This window comes from Ornithorhynchus anatinus, chromosome 4, assembly GCF_004115215.2.
Source record: "Ornithorhynchus anatinus isolate Pmale09 chromosome 4, mOrnAna1.pri.v4, whole genome shotgun sequence".
Taxonomy (NCBI): Eukaryota; Metazoa; Chordata; class Mammalia; order Monotremata; family Ornithorhynchidae; genus Ornithorhynchus; species Ornithorhynchus anatinus.
The window spans coordinates 34,314,952-34,338,984 of NC_041731.1; the positions used below are offsets into that span (position 1 = coordinate 34,314,952).

At 51.0% G+C, this 24,033-nt stretch overlaps 1 protein-coding gene across 1 annotated transcript in view; it reads left to right on the forward strand.

Moving 5' to 3' along the window:
• The window catches only part of HMCN2 (hemicentin 2), a 138,387-nt gene extending 114,880 nt beyond the window's left edge, over positions 1 to 23,507 (forward strand). Inside the window, exons 83-98 of the mRNA XM_039911770.1 lie at positions 163 to 297; positions 1,318 to 1,508; positions 3,223 to 3,304; positions 4,587 to 4,856; positions 5,836 to 5,985; positions 10,666 to 10,803; positions 10,972 to 11,093; positions 11,364 to 11,601; positions 15,120 to 15,182; positions 15,517 to 15,639; positions 16,571 to 16,705; positions 17,984 to 18,112; positions 19,277 to 19,597; positions 20,625 to 20,744; positions 21,521 to 21,647; positions 22,047 to 23,507. Of these exons, the coding sequence (XP_039767704.1) occupies positions 163 to 297; positions 1,318 to 1,508; positions 3,223 to 3,304; positions 4,587 to 4,856; positions 5,836 to 5,985; positions 10,666 to 10,803; positions 10,972 to 11,093; positions 11,364 to 11,601; positions 15,120 to 15,182; positions 15,517 to 15,639; positions 16,571 to 16,705; positions 17,984 to 18,112; positions 19,277 to 19,597; positions 20,625 to 20,744; positions 21,521 to 21,647; positions 22,047 to 22,410 (2,708 nt within the window). The 3' untranslated portion in view covers positions 22,411 to 23,507. The remainder of the gene's footprint in view (positions 1 to 162; positions 298 to 1,317; positions 1,509 to 3,222; positions 3,305 to 4,586; positions 4,857 to 5,835; positions 5,986 to 10,665; positions 10,804 to 10,971; positions 11,094 to 11,363; positions 11,602 to 15,119; positions 15,183 to 15,516; positions 15,640 to 16,570; positions 16,706 to 17,983; positions 18,113 to 19,276; positions 19,598 to 20,624; positions 20,745 to 21,520; positions 21,648 to 22,046) is intronic.
• Positions 23,508 to 24,033: the final 526 nt, after the last annotated feature.

The window sequence follows — 24,033 nt, forward strand, 5'->3', positions numbered from 1 at the left end:
ATCCCATAAGAACACCGCCTGGGAGAAGGAATGTAAGGAAGAGGCTGCAAAGAGTCCAAGAGAACCACAGCCTCACCCCTGTAGGCAGGAGCCCTCGGGTCGAATGGGACTCTTTTTTAACCTTTTGTTGTCTACCGAGCCTGTGTGTCTTCCCCTTGACAGAGGGTGTATCGGAGCAGGACGGGGGCAGCACCCTGCGGAAAGCAGCTGTCACCAAGGACGATGGAGGCACCTACGTTTGCTCAGCAGAGAACAGCATGGGCCAGGTTGGAGCCGTCAGCTTTGTCTACGTGAAAGGTACCGCTGGACCCGGCATTCTGAACCTCCTCATCAGGCCTTCTTTGGGGCTTCCACTTGAGACATGGGAACCCCGCCTGCTTGAACCCAAAAAGAGAGGTACCCATTGTACCCAGCTATTTTCCTGTGTCTCAAGATCTGTAAAAGAAGGTGTGGTTCAAAATAGTCTTGCAAATAAGTCCCAGCCCACCACTGTTTACCCTGAACCCGGCAGTTTCTCTTCCCACTGGGGAGGGCAAAGGGCCGGAACGAAAGGCTCTCCAAATCAGGGGGTCTGGGTTCCTTTCTCTCTATGCTTCTCTGTTGCTAGCAGAAAACCTAGAGCAGAAATGTGGCCAACTGGAAAGAGCATGGGCCTGGGAGTCAGAGGACCTGGGTTCCAGAGCCAGTTCTGCCAGCTGCTTGCTGCTTGACCTTGGGAAAGTCACTTCTCTGTTTCTCAGTTCCCTCATCAGTAAAATGGGGATTCAATGCCCATTCTCCCTGCTACTTAGAGTGAGCCCCATGTGTCCGAACTGATTAACTTGTATCAACCCCACTGCTTTGAATAGTGCTTGACACAAAGGAATTGCTTAACAAATACCATAATAATAATGATGAGAAAAGTAGCATGGCCTAGTGGACAGAGCATAGGCCTGGAAGTCAGAAAGACCTGGGTTCTAAGCCCGGCTCTGCTACCTGTCTGTTATGCAACTTTGGACAACACATTTAACGTCTCTGTTCCTCATTTACTTCATCTGTTCAAAGAGGATTAAGACTATGAGCCCCATGTGGGACTGTGTCCAACCTGATTATACACTATCTCTATCCTTGCCCTCAATACAGAGCCTGGCACACAGTAAGTGCTTAACAAATACCATTTAAAATTATTAATAATTAATAATAATAATAATCATTCCTGGGAGGGAATCCTGAGAAAGCACTAATCAAGATCTCGCAGAGATCCTTGAATGGTCGATAAAGCTTGGAGCACAGTGTTTATCCCAGCCTCTCTATCCTCTATCCACCTTCCCTTGGCAGAGGCTCCAGTCCTCCAAGGGGAGGCCAACTCCAACCAAGCGGAGCCCCTAGGGCACAGCGCCCTGCTGGACTGCGTAGCCCACGGCGACCCAGCCCCCGTTATCCGCTGGATCAAGGACGGGCTTCCCGTGTGGGGCAGCGCCAACCGGCGTCAGCTGCGGAATGGTTCTCTGGCCATTTCCAGGACGGTGGTAAGGCCTGACTCAGGTTCCCCAGGTGCCTGGGAGAGGTGGGCAGACAAGCCCCCAGCTACACCGGTGAATCCTCAAGCATCTCCTTAACCCAACTCCCCTTCTATCTCTAACGTGTTCTGGGTGGCATTGCGGCATTGCCTGTGGGCTGCCAAGGAAGTCGCTTCCCTCCTCAGTGTGGTGGCCATCTTATAGGAATGAAGCTCCTGCTAGGAGAGTCGGTCTGCCCAGATCTCAGAGTGGTGGTAATGGGAGAAGAAAAATCAGGAACATCTTCGGTCCAGGATGCTGGTGCTAAATTCAGACTGCTCCCGTGGAAAGCCTCCTTTAATCAATCAGTCATATTTATTGAACGCTTACTGTGCGCAGAGCACTGTTCTAGACTTTTGGGCGAGTACAATATAACAGAGTTGGTAGACATGTTTACTTCCCACAGCTTATGGTCTAGAGGGGAAGACGGATGATAATATAAATAAATTATGGATATGTACATAAGTGTTGTGGGGCTGGGAGAGGAGTGCATAAAGGGTGCAAATTCAAGGGTAAGAGTGACACAGAAGGGAATGGGATCTTCTGAAATGAGAGCTTAGTCAGGGAAAGTCTCTGGGAGGAGATGTGCTTTTAATTAGGCTTTGAAATTGGAGAGAGTGAATGTCTGTTGGGTATGAAAACGGAGGATGTTCCATGCCAGAGGCAGGACGTGAGCAAGAGGTCGTTGATGAGTCAGATGAGATCAAGCTACAGTGAGTAGGTTGGCATTAAAGTCAAGTGCGCAGGCTGGGTTGTAGTAGGAAATCAGTGAGGTAAGGCAGAAGAGGGTAAGGTGATTGTGTACTTTAAAGTCTATGGTAAGGAGTTTCTGTTTGGGGCAGTGAATTGGCAGTCACTGTAGGTTATTGGCAAACGGGGAGACAAAGAACGCTTTTGTAGAAAAATGTAGAAAAATGATCTGGGCAGCAGCATGAAGTGTGGACTGCAATGGGCAGAGAAAGGAGGCAGGGAGATCAGCAAGGAGCCTGATACTGTAATCAAGGTGGGAAATGAACGCTTGGCTCAGCGTTGTAGCAGTCGGATGAAGAGGAAAGGGTGGATTTTAGAGATGTTGTGAAGGTAGAACTGACAGGACTTCATGACAGATCAGATATGTGGGTTGAATGAGAGAGATGAGTCAAGGACAGAGCCAGGATTATGGGTTTGTGAGGCAGGGAGGATCATAGTGCTATCTACAGAGATGGGAAAGTCGGAGGAGGACAGTTGGAAAAACGAGGAGTTCTGAGTTCTGTTTTGGACATGTTAAGTTTGAGGTGTCAGTAGGACATCCAAGTACAGATGTCTTGAAGGCAGGAGGAAATCCGAGACTGCAGAGGAGAGAGATGGGGGCTGGAGATGTAGATTTGGGAAACATTCACATAGATGTGGTAGCTAAAGCTGTGGAGCCCAGCTTGGGGGCTGCCCGCAACCGAGGGCCTCCTGGGAGTTGGGGTTGAACAGTGTTGCAGTTCAGGGAACTTTGTCACGCCAGATCTTCGCTGTGTCTTCCATGACTGCTTCCTTGATGATTGCCTCCTGGTTTTGTGTTGGAGCTTGACAGTAGTCAGGGGCTTGTCGGTTTCAGAGCCTGGGTACTCCTTGAGTCGAGGTTGCCCCTGGGCTCCTGTACCCCTCCGCTTACTGGGCCTCTGACTCTCTTTTCCGTGTCCTCTCCACCCCAAAGAGTGACGATGCAGGACGGTACCAGTGTGTGGCGGAGAACGAGGTGGGCGTGGTGGAAAGAGTGATTACCCTCACGCTGCAGAGTAAGTCTCGGGCCCTTCTCTGTTCACCCTCCCGCCCTCTGCCTCTCTGCTTAGTGAGCCAGTTGTGCCTGAGCCGATCGAAATCGAAAGGGAGCGGGGAAGAAGGCCCGGGGAATAATGGATCTGGACAGATGAAACTAAGGGAGATATATTACTCTATTTATTGAATGATAAGAAGCGCTTTATGGTGGAAACGAATGGGCCTAAACTCTCCCTGGGGCTTATGAACGACGGAGAGCCCCTGAGAGCAGTTCGATTGCCACCTCACAGAATGGGGCTGCTGGGAATTTCCCTGACATCCCATTTCTGAACAGGCTAATTCACCAGTGGGGAGGCAGAAGAGTCACCGCTGGCTAATCTAGGGCAAGGAGACTCCCCTCCCAGGGATCCTGCTCCATTACAACCTAGGTCCCAGCCACCCGGAGCAGCATAACTTCCATCGGCTTCTTGTCCAAGGGAGGCACTTGAAATGGACTCAAGGAAAGAACAGTATTAATTATTATTAATGTACTTGTTAAACACTTACGATGTGCCAAGCACTGTTCTCAGCACCGGGATAGGTACAAGCTAATCAGGGTGGACACAATCCCTGTCTCACATGGGGCTCACGCTCTTCTCCCCATTTTGTAGACGAGGTAACTGAGGGACAGAGAAGTGAAATGATTTGCCCAGGATGACAAGACATGTTGTGGAGGCGGAATTAGAACCCAGGTCCTTCTGACTCCCAGTCCTGTGCTCTATCAACTAAACCATGCTGTTTTCCTAAATGTCCATTTAGTCTCAGTGTGTGCCTTAGAGTGTGTCTTGTGCAATAGAGACAACAGGCTGTGTCACCCAGCCCATGCTCCCCTCCGTCCTGTCAGCTAAGCCTGAGCACCTGTCCTCCTCAGATTCCCAGTCACTGTTGTCCCCAGGCCCAAGAAGTTATGGTAGGTACCGATGAGGAAGACGAGGTATTAACACCTTGTTGCTCTGCCCACAGAGAAGCAGTGAGGCCTAGTGGATAGAGCCTGGGCCTCAGAGTCAGAAGGTCTTGAGTTCTAGACCCAGCTCCACCACTTATCTGCTGTATGACCTTGGGCAAGTAGTTTGACTTCTCTGTGCCTCAGATACCTCATCTGTAAAATGGGGATGAAGTCTGTGAGCCCCATTTGGGACATGGACCGTGTCCAAACTGATTAACTTGTATCTCCCCCAGCGTTTAGAACAGTGTCTGGGACATAGTGAGCCCTTAGGAAATACCACAATTATTATTATTATCCCCTGCACCTCCTTACCCCAGGCGCCCCCATGTTTACGGTGAAGCCTCAAGATGTGGTAGTGAAGGCCGGGGAAGACGTGGTGCTGCCCTGCCAGGCCGCCGGAGAGCCGGCCCCCACCGTGGAATGGGCGCGGAAAGGGAGACCCCTCCGGGAGGGCGGACGCCTGCAGGTCCGGCCCGACGCCACGCTGCAGATCCGAGCAGTGGAAGTGGACGACGCTGGAGAGTATGAGTGTGTCGCTCACAACCTCCTGGGTTCCTCCATTGTCCGGGTGTTCCTGGCTGTGAAAGGTACACGGCCCCGGTTTCCGGCTGCTCCCCTGGGGACCCAGCTTGCCACAGGGCTCGGTTTACCTCGGTGCATCTGACAGAGAGCAGGGAAGTGCAAGACCCCGAGATTTTGTTCCAGTTCGGAGTCTCTACCAGATGGGGAGACCTCTCTTTTTCACCCCAGGTTGTGGGCATGTTATCCTCGGAATCCTAGAGATGGCAAGCAGGGAGGGAGGGATGATTTTTCTTTTAAGAGCTTCCATCATTTAGCTACCTGGCAGGATGTTTTCATTAGCCTCCTCTTAGAAGAGTGAGGCCTAACGGACTAGTCGCTGCTCTTTATCCCTTGACATTGTGTGAATATCGTTTGACCCACTGCAGGTTCTGGCATCGGATCTCCTGCTTGTTTCCCGGGGAGACTGTTGGCCCAGCACAGCTTTCCCCTACTTTCCGCCCCCACCTCCACTCGCTACCCCGAACCAGTCAGGGTGGGTTGTTCCCTGGGCAATTAGGGACCCTCTGAAACCCACTCCCATCTTGAAACTCTGGAGAAATGCCATCACTTCCTGCATCTGATTGAAACTGAAATAACTCCAGATCTGTGCTTTTTTTTTAAAAAAAAAACAACCCTCAGTGTGGGTAATTTGTGGTTTATTTCTCCAGAGGCCGGATAAATAGAGAAGCAGTTTGCCTCCTGTATCTTGTCCCAGGATATACCATCTGCTTAGATTAGACAGCTGGTCCATTAGCCAGAGGAAGTGCCCATGGGTGCCCTGGGTGTCCATTGGATTAGGACCGAAGATAGTGCGTTTCCAGACAGCCTGGCAAGGGGAAGGATAATCCAATCAAACCCGGTCTGGGCCAGAAGCCATTGAGCAGCCTGCATGCCATCGCTGGCATTTGGGAGATAAACAGATCACCCTGAAAGACAGGGAATCTCAAAATATTGGTTTTTCCACCACCGTGAACCCTCTACCCCAATTCCTTCCCTTGCCCGCAGGAGAGCCGAGGGGGGCCCGGGGCAGCCTGATCGGCATCATCAACGGGCAGGAGTTCGGCATCGCGGTACTCAACACCAGCGTCCTGCAGGAGGCCCAGTCCAGGGCCACCACCATCAGGAGCAGCATTAAGAACATCCCCCCAGCCTTGGGTAAGTCGACTTCAACCCACAGAGCCTCAGGGCCCTGGAAATCCATTTCAGAGCTCCATCAGCAGGAAGCCAAGGGCCAATTTCCATCCCTTGGTATTTGGTCTTCGAATTTATCACCCCACGATGAACCAAGCTCTGCCGTGAACCTGATCAGCCTCTGCAGCCCCCACTGAACATATACTTTGTTGACCTGAATGTGAGTCGATCCGGATGTGAAATCTTTTCACCCATCATTTAGGGTTTCCCCCTCTGAATTTTCCCAGTCAGTCAGTCATATTTATTGAGCATTTACTATGTGCAGAGCACTGTACTAAGTGCTTGGGAGAGTACAATACAACAATAAACAGATACATTCCCTGCCCACAAGGTGCTCACCGAGTTGACTTACACATTACACCAATAAATGATTATACGGAAACTAGACTTCAGATGAGTGTGGGATTTTTAATAATGTTGCTCTCAATGAGGCAGGAGGGGTTTATTCCAAAGGCCCTGTGTATCAGGTTACAAAGATAGATGTGTATGTGTGTGTAGTATTTGTTAAGGGCTTACTATGTGTCAAACACTGTTCTAAATCCTGAGGTAGAGTAGTAGCATGACTTAGTAGATAGACCATGGGCCTGGGAGTCAGAAGGACCTGGGATCTAATCTCAGTTTTGCCACTTGTCTGCTGTGTGACCTTGGGCAAGTCACTTGACTTCTCTTTGCCTCAGTTACCTCATCTGTAAAATCTCATCTGGATTGAGACTGTGAGCCCCATCTGGGATGGGGATTGTGTCCAACTCACTCACCTTGTATCTACCCCAGCACTTAGTACAGGGCCTGGCATATAGTAAGTACTTTAAAAATACCATTATTATTATTATCACAAGTTAATTAAGAAGGACACAGTCCTGTCCCATATGGGGCTCACAGTCTTAGTAGTAGGAAGAACAGGTTTTTAATCCCTGTTTTACTGTTGAGGAAAGTGAGGCACAGAGAAGTTAAGTGATTTGCCCCAAGTCACGCAAGCAATTGGTGGAGCCGGGATAAAGAACCAGGTCCTCTGAGTCCCAGGCCCGTGCTCTGTCCATTAAGCCGTGCTGCTCCCGTCTTCGAGGTTGTACCTGAAAAGAGGGAGAAGGAATGAAAGCTCCAAGCCCTTAATGAGGAGTTAAAATAATGAGACCCAAAGAACTGGGAAACAGAGAGAAGATGATTCTTGTAGAACCAAACAACCGGAAAAGAACCCCTCTCAAAATTGCCCTGGATTGTGTCAGAAGGCAAATCGACTTCAAGGCGATTCATAATATGAAAATCAATGCAAATAAATCAGAAGCACCGTGTCCAAATTGGATTATCTTGTATCTGTCCCGGAGCTTAGTACAGAACCTGGCACATGGTAGACACTTAACTAGTGGAAAGTGCCCAAGTGAAAAGATCATGAGCCTGGAAGTCAGGGGACCTGGGTTCTAATTCTGGCTCTGTCAATTGCTTGCGGTGTGACCCTGGGCAAGTCACTTAACTTCTCTGTTCCTCAGTCTTTCTGTTTTCCTGCCTACTTAAGCTGTGTGCCGCATGTGGGACAGGGACTGTATCCAACCTAATTAATTTATATTTACCCCACTGCTTAGAATAGTGTTTGATGCATATTAAGCACTTAACAAATCACATTTAAAAAGCACAGAAAACCCCACCATTTTTAAAAAACTGACAGGGAACAGAGAAAGCAGTTAGTGCCTCCACTTGTTTGGAGTCTGCTATCAGAAGGATACTATATGTCAAATCCCTGTTCTAAAAAGAACTCTGAGACATTATCTTCATCAGCTTGGCTAGCTTAGTGTACTCTTCAGGGATTCTTCGGGAGAGGCTGTTTCTGAGACTGCTAAAAAAAAAAAAAGGTAGTAATAATAGTAATAAAAATAATAATTGTGGTCTCTGTTAAGTGTTTACTATGTGCCAAGCACTGAGGTTGATACAAGATAGATTACACATGGGGCTCACAGCCTAAATAGGAGGGTAAACAGGTTTTTTTAATGACATTTTTTAAGTGCCAGACATTGTACTAAGCTCTGAGGTAGATGCGAACTAATCAGGTTGGACACAGTCTATGTCCCATGTGGGGCTTCACAGTCTTAATCCTCCTTTTACAGATGAGGTAACTGAGGCACCGAGAAGTGAAGTGACTTATCCAGGGTCATACAGCAGACAAGTGGTGGAGCCAGGGTTAGAAGCCAAGTCCTGCTGACCCCAGGCCCGTACTCTATCCACTAGGCTACACTGCCACTCGTGCGCTAGGAGCTGCCTGCATGGTGGCTGGGCCTGGAGCAGAGGTATGAAGGTGGCCTGCGTTAATTAATGGTTGGATAGTCCTTAGACCTTGGACTAGGGTCGCCGGGGACAGGAGTTCAGCGGTCGGTGAAGCGTGAAGCTTTCCAAGGCCAGCTGCTCCCCCATGATTATCCTGTGGGGACCAGTAAGGCTAGAGGAGAGGGGAGAGGCTTGGCCAGCTTTCTGGCTCTCAGATCAAACAAATAAAGCCGAATCTCTCCGGGTTCTGAGATTGGTTTGAGTAACTCTCACTCCTGCTCTTCTCCTACCATCCAGCTCTTCGATCAGTATCCAGCTGTGAATAGGTCCACTTCATACTCTGAGGAAAGGCCAGAAAAAAAGAAATAATAATAAAAAGAAATAATAATTGTATTGGTGAAGCACACACTTCATGGGGAAAATGCAAGATAATCAGGTTGGAAACAGTCCCATTGTGAGGCAAATATTGAATCCCCCTGTTACAGATGAGGAAACTGAGGCACAGAAAAGTTAAGTGACTTGCCTGAGGTCACCAACAGGCGAGTGGTGGAGTTGGGATTAAAACCCAGGTCCTCTGACTCCCAGCTCTATGCTCTGTCCAGTAGGCAATGCTGCCAGATTTGCAGGACAGGAAGCCCTATCCCTCTGATCCGGTGTCCCCACATCAGTGAGCTATGAGAACAAAATCATCTGCCTGCAACAAGCAGCTGCCTGAGAAGCAACGTCATAATGGATAGAGCATGGGCCTGGGAGTCAGCAGGACCTGGGTTCTAATCTCGGCTCTGCCACTTGTCTGCTGTGTGACCTTGGGCCAGTCGCTTCATTTATCTGTGCCTCACCTACCTCATTGTAAAATGAGGATTCTATTTATTGCTGTTGTTTTCTCCCGGTTAGACTGTAAGCCCATCATTGGGCAGGGACTGTATCTGTTGCTGAACTGTACAGTCCAAGCACTTAGTACAGTGCTCTGCACATAGTAAGCACTCAATAAATACTATTGAATGAATGAATGAATGAGGATTAAGACTGTGAGCACCTTGTGGGACATGAACTGTATTTAACCTGATTACCTTGTATCTACCTCAGCGCTTGGCACATACTAAGCACTTAACAAATTACCATTAAAAAATAATCAAATAGACTTGAGGGTTCCCTACAACGGGCATTCTTGGAAGAGTCCTGCCACTAAAGCCACAGAAGAGAACAAATCCCAGAAGAGTTTTTTTAGACCCTCCTACTAATTTCCTTTGGGCCCAGACGGGTAATTTTATTTTGAACCCTGGTCCTATAGTGATGTGAGGCAGAGCATGGCATTACGGGAGTCCTCCAGAGACCTTGCCAACTCATCGGCAGCCCAAGTGCCCCACAGAACATGTAGAAAGTCTCTGACTGTCACCAGTACAGCCTGGCCAGTATAGATCCAAATTCAGATCCAAGAATTTTGGGCTCTAAGCTGCCCAAATCTAGGCCTGCTTTTCCGCTTCCTATTTCTGAGATGCCGTGAGACTAAACATTTCGTGCCTGGACGAATAGCTTGACTTATCCTGGTTTATCTTATCCTACCTTATCCATGCTGAGAAGCAGCATGTCTAATGAATAGAACCTGGGCCTGGAAGTCAGAAAGACCTGGATTCTAATTTTGCCTCCCCCACTTGTCTGCTGCATGACCTTGGGCAAGTCATTTAACTTCTCTGTGACTCATTTACCTCTTCTGTAAAATGGGGATTAAGACGGTGAGCCCCTTGTGGGGCATGGACTGTGTCCTAACCAATTTTGCTTATATAATAAAAAATAATGTAGGTATTTGTTAAACACTTACGATGTTCCAAGCACTGTTCTAAGTGCTGGGGTAGATACAGGGTAATCAGGTTGTCCCACAGGGGATCACAGTCTTATTCCCCATTTTACAGATGAGGTAGCTGAGGCACAGAGAAGTGAAGTGATTTGCCCAAGGTTGCACAGCAGACAAGTGGCGGAGCCAGGATTAGAACTCATGTCTTCTGACCCCCAAGCCCGTGCTCTTTCCACTAAGCCAAGCTGCTTCTCTATCCACCTCACCCCCCAGCGCTCAAAACAGTGCCTAGCATATAGTAAGCACTTAACAGAAATCACAATTATTATCAGTCATTCATTTAATCGTATTTATTGAGCACTTACTGTGTGCAGAGTATTGTCCTAAGCGCTTGGGAGAGTACAATACAACAATAAACAGACACATTCCCTGCTCACAACAAGCTTACTGTCTAGACGATCTACCATTAACTGGAGGTAGCTGAGGTTCGGCCTATTTCCGTCAGCTTCTTAGCTCATCCGTTAGTCCAGCTTAGTCCAGATACCACTCACCTTATCCGCTCCAGTAAAATCCTTACTCTTCATCTTACCCCCGTCCAGGGCTCCTGTTGAGGGTGTTGGTGGTGACGGTCGCTCCCATCTACTGGTCCTTGGCGGGACAGAGTGGGGAAGCCGTGAATGGCTTCTCCCTGACCAGAGGCAACTTCAGGCAAGAGTCCCAAGTGGAGTTTGCTACAGGTGCGTGGAGACCAACTGGGGCAGAGGGCGTAGAGGCGACTGACGGCGATCACGGGAAGAGCACGAGGCCGGGGTGTTGGCGGGTGCTTCGGCCCTGCCACTGTTTCTTCCAAACCTCAAAATGACGTGGGAGTGATCCTGTTGGCCCCCTTGGGGGATCGATTGCAGGAGAGCTTCTCCGCCTGACCCAGGTAGCCCGGGGCCTGGATGCGGATGGGGTATTGCTACTGGATGTGGTCATCAATGGCTTTGTCCCCAAGTCATTTGTCGGTGCAGCTCTGAGAATCCAGGTAGGTACCCGGGACCTCCTCCCCTCTGGTCAAACACGCTTAGAAATGGTGGCCCAAATATGGATTGTCTTAGAGGCAGGGGGCTGGACCGAATGACCCTTTGGGGATTGTCCTTTTCAGCACTAGGATTCTACGCTGTGGTGTGGGATCAAGGGTTCTCTTTGCTTCTTGCTAAGGTGGCGGTAAGAAAGGACTGGATTCTGGAATTTCTCTTGTTCCGAGCCAAGATCTGTTACCAAATTCTCTCATCTCTCGCCCACCTTCCTCCAGGATTTCCAGGAACGCTATGTGCAGACGGGGCCCGGCCAGCTGTATGCCGACTCCACCCAGAGGTTCCTGCAGGACGGGATCCCCAGTCTCTTCCGTTGCAACCGTACCATCCAGTATGACCCCACCCTGGGCTTGCAACCCGAACTGGTCCAGCATCTCAAGGCCAGGTCGGTGAGCTCGGCCTTTGACCGGTCTTCCGAAATGCTCCGCTTCCAGCTCACCACGGCCCTCCAAGCAGGTGAGCCTTGGAGAACACCCTCCCTTTCCCCGTCGGGGCCACTCGGTGTTCCAATTTTCCATCTCTTCACCGTCCCTGAAGGAATCCCCTGTGTTCTCCAAAAGTGGCTCGAGGATTCCAAATGTCCTTTGGGTTCAGGTGGTCAGCTTCCCTGCTCCATGTACCTAGAAAAGCGTTAGAAGAAGGAAGAATTGGAAAAAGCCAGTCAGTGAAATCTGACACCTCCTGGGTGTCCAGCCTGGCCTCAAGGAGCTTGCAGACTATTGACCGAGCAGAATTAATTGGCAGGCAGAACCTTCCATGCCCGGAGCTCCTCTTCACCTGGACTGTGGCACATGGCCAGGCAGCTGGGGCATTGGAACGCACTTGATGACTCTCCCCTGGCCTTCGGTCACACCCCTGAGGGCACGCTTCCTCCTCTTCTTCCAACTTGAACAGTCTAGTCTTTCACGCCATCCCGGGTTATGCCCAGTGACACAGACCAGACAAATATCAATCAGTCGGTCGTATTTATTGAGCACTTACAGGGTGCAGAACACTGTACTAAGTGCTTGGGAGAGTACAATATGCTAATACAACAGACACATTCCCTGCCCAAAATGAGCTTGCAGTCTAGAGTTGTTCCCTCTGTGGCAACCATGCCGCATGACTCCCATGCTCAAAAATATAAAAAATAATAATGTTGGTATTTGTTAAGAGCTTACTATGTGCAGAGCACTGTTCTAAGTGCTGGGGTAGATACAGAGTCATCAGGTTGTCCCACGTGAGGCTCACAGTGAATCCCCATTTTACGGATGAGGCAACTGAGACACAGAGAAGTTAAGTGACTTGCCCACAGCTACACAGCTGACAAAATGTGACTGCTGTCCACAGCTTACTTAAACTTTTGAATATGAAGTTCACGACTGTCTATCAGCTACCTCAACACATCACTGCACCCCAGTTCGTACCCTGTGCACTGACCTTGTTGGCTTCCTGCAAGCAGCGTGGCTCAGTGGAAAGAGCCTGGGCTTCAGAGTCAGAGGTCATGGGTTCAACTCCCAGCTCTGCCACTTGTCAGCTGTGTGACTTTGGGCGAGTCACTTAACTTCTCTGTGCTTCAGTTACCTCATCTGTAAAATGGGGATTAACTGTGAACCTCACGTGGAACAAGCTGATTACCCTGTATCTACCCCAGCGCTTAGAACAGTGCTCCGTATATAGTAAGCGCTTAACAAATACCAACATTATTATTATTATTATTATTCCTGTCCCACCCTCATCCTTGACTTTCTCCTTCCAAGCCATCACTCACCCACTCCCACCCAGAAAGCCCTTCCTAACCACTTTTCAAAATCACGACCCAACCCTCTTTCAAAGTTCCATAAAGCCCATTTCCTCCAGGAAGTCTCCCCTGACTAACACCTTTGCTGCCTTGAACATAATTTGCTCTTCAGCCTTTTCTGAACTTTAATTCCTGTCTGTAAATTTATGCCCAACTATCTCTCACCAGCCACTGGGATTAAGCACCTGAAAATCTCCTTGTTTGTTGAAAGAAACCTAAATATGTATGTTTGTTAAGCAAGTCACTGAACCAAGCACTGGGGTAGGTACAAGCTGATTACCCTGTATCTACCCCAGCGCTTAGAACAGTGCTCTGCACATAGTAAGCGCTTAACAAATACCAACATTACTATTATTATGTTGGACACAGTCCGTGTCCCACATGGGGCTCAGTCTTAATCCCCATTTTACACATGAGGTAACTGAGACCCCAGCGCTTAGAACAGTGCTCTGCACATAGTAAGCGCTTGACAAATACCAACATTATTAAGTGAAGTCACTTGCCCAAGATTATACAGCAGACAAATGATGGATCCAGAATTGGAACCCAGGTCCATCTGACTCCTGGGCTCATGTTCTATCCACTAAGCCTCACTGCTTCTCTCATTTTATTTCTCTTATGTATATTCTTGCCTTTTATCTATTTGAACGTTTGTGCTTTCTATTGGCTCGTCTTCCCCATTAGATTGAAAACTTCTCTAGGGCTGGAACGTGGACATATACTTGTATTACATTATTCCCCTCAGTGCTGTCAGTGCCCAACCTGGTGGGCTCTTAAGCAGCACTATTGACATTAGTGTGCTAGATGCCAAAAGCAGGGCTCTTTCAGGTTGGTGTGGCAGGGGCCGGGCAAAGGAAGTGGGTAGTGGCTGCTTGCTCTTCCTCTTGCCCAGCTTTCCCTAAGAGTACTCCTTGGGCCATTATGGAGTGCAGAAATTGGGTCTTTCCTTGTTTCGTTCCCCATCCGCGTGGCTCAGTGGAAAGAGCCGAGGCTTGGGAGTCAGAGGTCATGGGTTCGAATCCCAGCTCTGCCACTTGTCAGCTGTGTGACTGTGGGCAAGTCATTTCACTTCTCTGTGCCTCAGTTCCCTCATCTGTAAAATGGGGATGAAGACTGTGAGCCTCACGTGGGACAACCTCATTCCCCTGTATCTACCCCAGCGCTTAGAACAGTGCTCTGCACGTAGTAAGTGCTTAACAAATACCAACATTATTATTATTATTATTATCAAGCAATATCTATCAATCCATCAATCAGATTTTGCTTTTTTAACTCCACTGTATTCACTGTGCCTCATTTTTGTCTCTCCCTCCGTCAACTCACTGGTCATGTTCTTCCTCCTACCTGGAGCCATCTCCCTCTTTCATATCCAACAGACCAGCACTCTCACCCTCTTCAAAGCCCTACTTAAATCTTACCTCCTCCAGAAAGCCATCCTTAACTAAACTCTAATCTCCCCCCCACCCCATTCTCCCTCCTTTCTGCATCACCTAGGCTCCTGAAGCATTTGAATACTCACTCCACCCTCACAGCACTTACGTATGTATCTTTTATACTCTGCCCATTGAGAAGCAGCATGGCCTAGTGGAAAAATCACAGGCCTGAGAGTCAGAGGACCTGAGTTCTAATTCCAGTATTGCTACTTGCCTGCTTTGTGGCCTCGGACAGGCCACTGATGTCTCTGCGCCTCAGATCCCTCATCTGTAAAAATGGGGATTAAGACAGTGAGTCTTAATGGGACATAGACCGTGTCCATCCTGATTAGTTTGTATCTACCCTATGGCTTAGAACAGTGCCTGGCACGTAGTGAGTGCTTAACAGATACCATTAAAAACAACATCTTTCATTTTGTCTATCTGTAGCTATTTTCATGTTTGCCTCTCCATCTAGACTGTGATCTTCCTGTGGGTAGGGATCACGCCTACCAACTCTCTTGTTTTGTACTTTTCCAAGTGCTTAGAACAGAGCTCTGCACACAGTAAGTACTCAAGAAGTACTAATCAATCAGTGGTACTTATTGAGTGCTTAGTATCTGCAGTGCATTGTTCTAAGGCTTAAAGAAGTACAATAAAGGTAATAGACATGAATCCCACCCTCAGGGAGCTGACAGTTTAGGGGGAAGTACCTAGTTCAGTGCCATCAACCCAGCATAGTCAGCAAAATTAAATAGATTGGACTCCTGTTTGCTTTACAGAGGAAAATGAAGCTGGCTGCCCTGAAGGCTTTGTCCTGGACCCCCAACTGGCATTTTGTGCAGGTGAGAGCCCCTCTCTCCATCCCTCCTGTTTCCCCAGGGAGTCACAAATCTGAGGCAGCATAGGCTTATTCCTTAGAAAGGCCTTGATCTCCTGGGAAGAGTGGCCCTTGTGAACATGGGGAACGTAGGTCTCTATCCAGGCCCCTTCCAGGTGTGTCCGAGGGGGTCAGTGGTCTGGAGGAAGAGCTGGCAGTGGACAAAGAATCAGGAGCTGCTGCCTTCACGGCCCAGGAGGTTGGCAGCCTCTCACTTCCCTTCAGCTCCCTCAGCCACCCGACGATGGGCATTGTTTGGGTGGTCCCCGGACTTGACATCCGATTTTCCCGCACTTCAGATAAAGACGAGTGTGCGGCTGAGCAGAGTCCCTGTTCCCATACCTGCCACAACTCCGTGGGCCGTTTCTCCTGCTCGTGCCCCAGTGGCTTCGCCCTGGCCTGGGACAGCAGGAACTGCAGAGGTGAGTGAGGGGTGGCTCAGCAGGGAGGTCCCTAACAGAGAAGACCGGGGATTGTGTCAGGCACCTTCCTCTCCTCCCTACTCATGCTGCGGGTCCAGGGTCTTTCCTGGGTAGTCGCTCGCCCAGGTGGTCCCACATGGACACCAGCCACCATATGGGGCAGTGGGGAGTTGGCAGGAGTGATCGCGCTCTGCCCATCTTCCTTAACTCTGTGGAGTGGGATTTGCTGGCATGGGAACCCTCTACCAATCAATCAGTCCTATCTACTGAGTGCTTACTGTGTGCAGTGCACTGTATTAAGTTCTCCACCCCAACCAAGGCTGTCTGGAGCCCCACTGGGAGGGGCAGGGAGGGGTGACAGTGTTGATCCAGGGCAGACCAGGAGGAGTTTGAAGAGTTGGCACTTTCACTCATTAATTTCTCTACTCACCAGCCTGACACCCCTAGCTGCCTCTGCATCCTCCCAATGAGGCTCTGCTTCTCCTCTTCCTCTCCTTCCCAGCCCTGCTTCCATACCCCACCGGGGCAGCCCTGTAGCTCACTGAGGTTTTTGAAACCGGGTGTGAGCTGGGAGCTGTAGGTCCAGATCCTGGACTCAGGGAGGTTGGAAACAGAAGCAATTTTGGTCCAGGGTCCTTTAAATTGATCTTAGTTTGAGTTTGCGGTTTAGAGAATTCTAGGGCCATCTGGACCCTCTGGTGGGCAGTGACAGAAGGACCCAGCTAACCTTAAAGGCCCAGGATGTTGAGGTGGGCTCTTCCCAGTGGGAATTAGTAATGGCGGGATGGCGCCCTCGAATGAGTCTGTAGGTAGGAATTGGGGACAGAAGAGAGTTGGCGAGTGAGGCGGCCCTGAATTCCATGGGTGCCAGGCGGACTGTGAAGTGTTCAAATGCCAGTTTGATCTGATTCTTCCTCGTCCAATCTCCCAGATGTAGATGAGTGTGCCTGGGGAACTCAAGTCTGCCATGACGGACAGCGCTGCGTGAACCTTTTAGGGTCGTATCACTGTCTGCCTCACTGCGAGGCTGGCTTCCGGGCGGCAACTGACGGGACAGGCTGTGAAGGTATCAGGAATATCCTCTTGGAACATGGGCAAGAATCAAGATGGCCCCTGGGTTCCCATCTCAGCAGTTGGCCCAGGGAGGGATTCCAGGTTTGGATGTCCTCCCGGTGGACTCTACCAGGGCAACCAATGCTCAACCTTTTCCTCAGCTAATTTACTGAACACTTGCTGGGGGTAGAGCACTACTATCCAGTCTGCCCTGGTACAGGACTTCAAAGGGCCATTTGTCAGTCAATCCTATTTTTAGAGCCCTTACTGTATGCAGAGCACTGAACTAATTCCTTGGGCGAGCACACTATAACAATAAACAGACACATTCCCTGCCCACAACGAGCTTTTCATTCATTCAATAGTATTTATTGAGCGCTTACTATGTGCAGAGCACTGTACTAAGCGCTTGGAATGAACAAGTCGGCAACAGATAGAGACCGTCCCTGCCCTTTGACGGGCTTACGGTCTAATCGGGGGAGACGGACAGATGAGAACGATGGCGATAAATAGAGTCGAGGGGAAGAACATCTTGTAAAAACAATGGCAACTAAGTAGAATCGAGGCGATGTACATCTCATTAACAAAATAAATAGGGTAATGAAAATATATACAGTTGAGCAGAGGAGTACAGTGCTGAGGGGAGGGGAAGGGAGAGGGGGAGGAGCAGAGGGAAAAGGGGAAAAAGAGGGTTAAGCTGCGGAGAGGTGAAGGGGGGGGGCGGTAGAGGGAGTAGAGGGAGAAGGGGAGCTCGGTCTGGGAAGGCCTCTCGGAGGAGGTGAGTTTTAAGTAGGGTTTTGAAGAGGGGAAGAGAATCAGTTTGGCGGAGGTGAGGAGGGAGGGCATTCCGGGACCGCGGGAGGACGTGGCCCGGGGGTGGACGGCGGGATGGGCGAGACCGAGGGACGGCGAGGAGATGGGCGGCGGAGGAGCGGAGCGTGCGGGGTGGGCGGTGGAGAGAAGGGAGGAGAGGTAGGAAGGAGCAAGGTGATGTAGAGCCTTGAAGCCTAGAGACCATTTAGATCCCATTTGCTCTGCCTTTGTTTCTTATCCCTTGGAACTGAGGCAGGAAGAGGACAAAGAAGAATCTGAGTGTGTGGAGAGAGACACGTAATTGTCCAGTTGGCCGTCATAGCATAAAGCTTGGCACACAATAAGGATTTAACAAACAAATTCCATGCTTATTATTTTAAAGTATCCCTGGGAGTGAGCAGCTAGTCAGGGAGGGTTGTGGGAGGGGTGGGGAACATAAGGGGAACCCTGCTCTGAGACCTGTTCTTTCTCTTCCCAGATATCGACGAGTGTCTGGAGAACTCAGACCGATGCCACTACAACCAGATCTGCGAGAACACTGTGGGAAGCCACCGCTGCACCTGCCCCTCGGGATACAGGAGCCAGGGCTTCAGCCGCCCCTGCTTAGGTAACGCTCTGCTTGCTGCCCTGGTACCTCCTGAGGGGACTCTGTGGCTGCCCACCTGCTCTGTAAAGCCCTCAATCACCTTGCCCCCTTCTTACCTCACCTTATTACTCTCCTACTATAACCCAGCCTGTGCACTTCCTTCCCTTCATGCTAACCTTCTCACTGTACCTCCGTCTCATCTGTCTTGCTGCCAACCTCTCACCCACGTTCTGCCTCTGGCCTGGAAAGCCCTCCTCATATCCAACAGAAAATTACTCTCCTCCACTTCAAAGCCTATTGAAGGTACAATTCCTCCAAGAGGCTTTCCCTGACTAAGCCCTCCTTTCCACTTCGCCCATTCCTTTCTGTGTCACCTGACTTGTTCCCTTTATTTATCCCCCCCTCCCAGTCCCACAGTACTTATATTCATATCTGTAATTTCATTTATATATATTAATGTCTGTCTCCCCCTCTAGACTATAAGTTCATCATGGGCAGGGAACGTGTCTTTTATATTGTACTCTTCCAAGACCTTAGTACAGTGCTCTGCACACGGTACACATTTAATAAATACGATTGACTGACTTATAAGTGGAGTTCATGGGCTGGATTCTGGGGTAGGACAAGTCCAAGGTAGCCGGTGAGGGTGGTGGTTGACTGGTTCCGGGGGCAGTGAAGATGCTGCTGCTGTCAGTCAAAGGACTTAGGCCCAAGCGGTGACTGAGATTGGAATTCCCAGTTGCAAAGATTCCAGAGGGAAGAGGGCATCGGCAGGTGTACACCCAGGTCAAGACCTACCCACGTTTACTGAGACACCAAGAGGTTTCTCTCTCTCTGACCCTCTCCGGCTGCAATCCTGGCCCATCCATCAACCTGGGTTACTCTGCCAGACCTGGCAGACGACACCACGATGGTGCTGTCTCCGGGCGCCTGGCGCCTTGGGTTCAGGCTCGTGCCGCAGTCAGTGCAGGGATCTTCTCTCCTGCCAGCCAAGCTGGGGGAAAACTCGATGAAGCAAATGGCCTAGGGAGACTAAGCTCCCACTCCATCCCTGGCTTGCCGTGGGACCTTAGGAAAATTGCTCTCCTCCTCTAAGCCCTTAGAGTCCCGCAAGTGCTTCGGCTGAAATGGTACAGGCTAGTGAGGGCTCTAACCCGTTTCTGATGTCCCGCTCTTTTTTTCCAGATATCAATGAGTGTCTGCAGATGCCCAGGATCTGTACTTACCAGTGCCACAACCTCCAGGGCAGTTACCGTTGCCTGTGCCCTCCAGGCAAGATCTTACTCCGAGATGGCAAGTCATGCTCTGGGTTGGTGAAGGTGGGCGGCAACGTGACCACCGTCAGCCTGCGGGGGCCCCTTTCACGCTGGCTGCGGCCCCATAGCCGGGCTCCGGGAGGCTCTTACCGTGGCTGGCTCGCCCTCCAACCGGTGGAGAATGCCCTGAGCTCCATCAGCAGGGCCTGGTGCCCACCAGGCTTTACCAGGAAGAATGGCGCTTGTACAGGTAAGGCAAAGAAGGACCGGGACCACCAACGTGATTCACCAGAGCTGGGTACCGACCTTCCCCTCCCCACCACACCCCTCCTAAAGCTCAGCCTGGGAGAAAGGTTCAGATGTGCTCCAATTCACACTGTACTGCCCAACTTCTTTCTTCTCTTCCACTGACCTGAGCTTGCCCAGGTTCGGCACTCCTGGGCCCCAGTGATGCCCAGGTGAGGGTTACCCAGAGCAACGGGAGCTGGGTTGCCGTTGGAAGTTACCCCCACTCCCCTCTCTCTGGCTGCTGGGTCAGGAGTGTGTCAGGGTGGTATTTGAGGGGAATTGTCACCAGGCTCCCGGCAGGACAATCAGTAAATCAATCAACAATACTCTGTAAGCTTGTTGAGGGCAGGGAATTTATTGTATTGTTGTATGGAACTCTCCCAAGCACTTAGTACAGTGCTCTGCACACAGTAAGCACTCAAATACAATTGATTGAATGAATTTATAATGATAATAATAATAATGGTGGTATTTGTTAAGAGCTTACTGTATGCCAGTCACATTACTAAGCACTGGGTGGATACAAGTAAATCAAGCTGGGCACAGTGGGGCTCCCATGTGGGGCTCACAGTCTCAATTCCCCTTTTACAGATGAGGTGACTGAGGCACACAGATGTGAAGTGACTTGCCCAAGGTCACACAGCAGACAAGTGGTGGAGCTGGGATTAGAATTTATGACCTTCTGACTTCCAGGCCCATTCTGTGTCCTGTACACCATGCTGCTTCTCTTATTGAGTGCTTACTATGTGCAGAGCACTATACTAAGTGCTTGGGGAAATACAGTACAACAGAGTTGGCAGGCACATCTGTACGGGAGAGAAGGGATCCAAGGCCATCCTAGGGGTAGCCCGGGGCAAGGAGTTTTCTCTTGGGGCTTGGGTTATTTCCCAGAGCCGGGCAAACTCTCAGTCCGGGACGTGTCACCACTTGGAATGTAACTGATTCTGGTTTCTCCCCTCTCTGCCAACCCCATCCTGGTCCTGGCTCAGACCTCGATGAGTGCCAGGTGAGGGGTCTGTGTCAGCACGACTGCCAGAACACAGAAGGCAGCTACCAGTGCTTGTGTCCCACCGGCTACCGCCTGTTCCCCAGTGGGAAGAATTGTCAAGGTGAGTATCCCAGTCCAGCACGGGGGCAAGGGGGTGACACAGGGCTCGTGGGGGTAGGCAGGTCCCATCTGGGAACATCCTGTTCCTTTAAACCCCTCCCTGGTTGCTCCAGGGAAGCCTGCTGCTTTCCTTTTCCTCAGGGAGGGAGAATCCACCGTCGCCTGCTTCCAGACTTTCTGCGTCTGCCTGAAAGTCATGGAGAGCAGGCACCCTGGAACCCTGGATCACTGACATGGGGGAAAAAAGGGCCCAGAAGAGGGGATCAGGACTCTTGAGGTCTATTCCCGCCTCCACCCCAGGCTGGGTCCCTCCTTCCCCTTGCTGAGTCCCAGTCTCCCCATTGGAAAAGCTGGCTTCATCATCCCTGTTCCTTCCTCGATAGCAAAGAGAAGTAAGCTAAAGTCTGTGAAGGCCTGAGTGATACCCTAATGGCGACAAATTTCTCCTTCAGTGCAGGGGTTTCTACCCTAGGTCCCCGTAAGTGGAAAGCACCAAACCCCATCCCTTCCTTAAGGGGCGGGCTGTGTTTGGCTTGAAAGCTGCCAGAGTGAAGGTTGAGGGCCCAGAGAGCTATAACCAAATTACCACTCTGCCTGTTTTCATGGATTCCTCACGCACCTTCACCACACGCCCGGCTTTTCCTTCTTTTCCCCTTCATTCTTTCTTCCCTCTCCTTTCCTTCCTCTCCCCCCCGCCCTTCCTTTCCTCCTTTCCTTCTTTCCTTCTCCCCTCCTCTCCCCGCCCCCTGGAATCCCGGACCTCCTTCTCCCTTCCAGATATCAATGAGTGTGTGGAGGAGGGAATCGAGTGCGGCCCCAGCCAGATGTGCTTCAACACCCGCGGGAGCTACCAGTGTGTGGACACCCCCTGCCCTGCCACCTACCGCAGGGGCTCGAGCCCTGGGTAAGAAGCAGGGATGGGGTCCACGGCCCACCACTCGGCCGAGGGTTTATGTGGCCATCAGCCCCCGACTCCAGGCCCAGAGACACCATGACTTTCTGCCAAAGGGCAGGCCGTTTCTGGGTGACTCTGCAGAGGCTGGAGATACGTCCTGGTCCCTGCCCAGGGACTTCCTCAACTACATGCTCAGTTTGGGGGCTTCCAGTTCCTCGCTCAGCCCCGCACCTTCTTTTCCTCCTGAGATCAGACCCTCCTGAACCGGGGCCCAGACCCTGTCCTCGTTCTTACACCGTACCCCCATCGATTTCGATGGCGTGAGGAGACGAGGTGGCGTTTCTCACCCCCTGCTAGCCTGTTCTCTTTCCCAGTTAAAACCGTTTCCATCCATCTGCCCCCACGCAGGATGTGCTTCCGCCGCTGCGCCCTGGAGTGCGGCTCTGGAGGCCCCTTCACCCTGCAGTACAAACTCCTCACCCTGCCCTTCGGCATCCGAGCCGACCACGACGTGGTCCGCCTCGCGGCCTTCTCGGAGGCGGGGATCCTGCAGAACCGCACCGTCCTCACCGTGCTGGAGCCCGACCCCGGCAGTCCCTTCGCCCTGAGGGAGCCGCGGGACGGCCGGGGCGCCATCTACACCCGCCGCCCGCTCACCGACTCGGGCGTCTTCCGGATGAAGGTGCAGGCGATGACCTACAGTGAGCAGCGAGTGCTCCGCTACCAGAACATCTTCATCATCCTCATCTCCGTCTCACCCTACCCCTACTGACCACCACCAAGAGGCAACACGGCCCTGGGGGCCAGGTGGGCAGGGTCACGAACCAGACACCCGTCTCCCAAGCCTCTCCCGGTCTCTTCCGTCTCCTACTTTGGCTCCGTGTTAGACCACCCACCTCCATTCCCAGGGCCATCCCCAGGCTCTGGAGGGCCTCGACAAAGACGCTCCCCGCTAGGGGGAAGTGGGCCTTCCCAGGATTGGTTTATTTGCCCCTTCTTCTTCTTCCTTTCATGTAGTTGCTTATGCTTTAGTCTCCTCAGGCCCACCTCCCTCCTCCACCTTCAGACACCCACGAGATCATCTCTCTCATTCCCAATCCCAATCCCCACTGCGGTCCAGCCAGGGAGAGGGCCGCGTGAATGGAGTGGACCTGCTCGCGCCCTCTGAGAGCTGAGTTTGCACGGACTTGGAGGGCAGTGGGTTTTGAGCTGTCTTTGAATCCACTCGCTGCTTTGACTCGGTCCTCTACCTCCACTTTTCCCCCTCCCCTCTCACCCGTGCAGGGGGTTACCGACCCACCACAGGGTTTGATGAGCAAGGGCGGAGCCCGAGAGGAGTGTCCCTCTTGTCAATAGCAGACCCTGTTGCAAAAGAGCGCTATCTCTGTGACCCAGCAAAGTGGAGATCACATGATACCCTTGGGCAAACAAGACCCACCTCTGAAGCCTTGACTGTGATCCCACCGTGATAAGGAGAATCTGGGAGAGGGGAGAAGCCGAACAAACACTTATCAAAGTCTTTGCAGAAGGGAGGGAGTACCTGGAGTCTGCATTACCAAATTTTCCAGGGCTCAGGAGCAGACATTGCCCCCCACACCTTTTGCCCCTAGAAATACACCAAATGGCCCCAGGATCTCCTGGATGGGGAGCGAGCTTCAGGGCCACAGCATGAAAGAACAACCTGAGAGGGTGAGGGAGGACCAGGCAGGGCATCCTGTGGTCTGACCTCATGTCCTCACCCCACTTCATTCTTCTGCATGGTCAATGTTCTGCCCGAGCTCTTGTGGTTTCTATTATATAATCCACTTGATTTCCTCATTGCTTATTTATTTCTGCTTCATCCAAATAAAGGGTTTTTTTTAATGAGTATATGAATGTGGTTCTATCGGTTGTTTCTCTTCTTCCTCCCTCCCCCTGCAGCTTCAGGTCTCTGTCTCTAGCCTCGAGGTTTGGTCTTCCACCTTCCATATTCCCAGGGCCTGGATTATGAGGGAGAAGCGGGGGCTCTCACCAACCCCAGGGTTGGGGCTCAAGCAGGAGATGCTGACAAAAGCGATAAGTCCCGGAGGATAGAAATTCGTCCCGCACATGACCTTCAGCAGCCATCTTTCTCCCCAGGGAGCCTGCTCCAGCGAGTCCCTCCATGCCCTTGGATGCAGCTGCCTGAAGGACTTGAGTTTGACCCGTTTCTGCCTCCGCTCCACCCTCTTCCGCCTCCCTTCTCGTCCAATTGAGGGGAGGAGTGCAAGAGGAGATGAGTTTTCTGTCTTTGGTCTCTTCGTTCTGGGAAGAACCTGGCATCTCTGTACCCTTTGAAAGGCCCCTCTGCACCCAAGGGCACACCCTCTGCCTGGTAGGGGATGGGGTCATTTTATTTTTTAAAAGCTGAATGTAG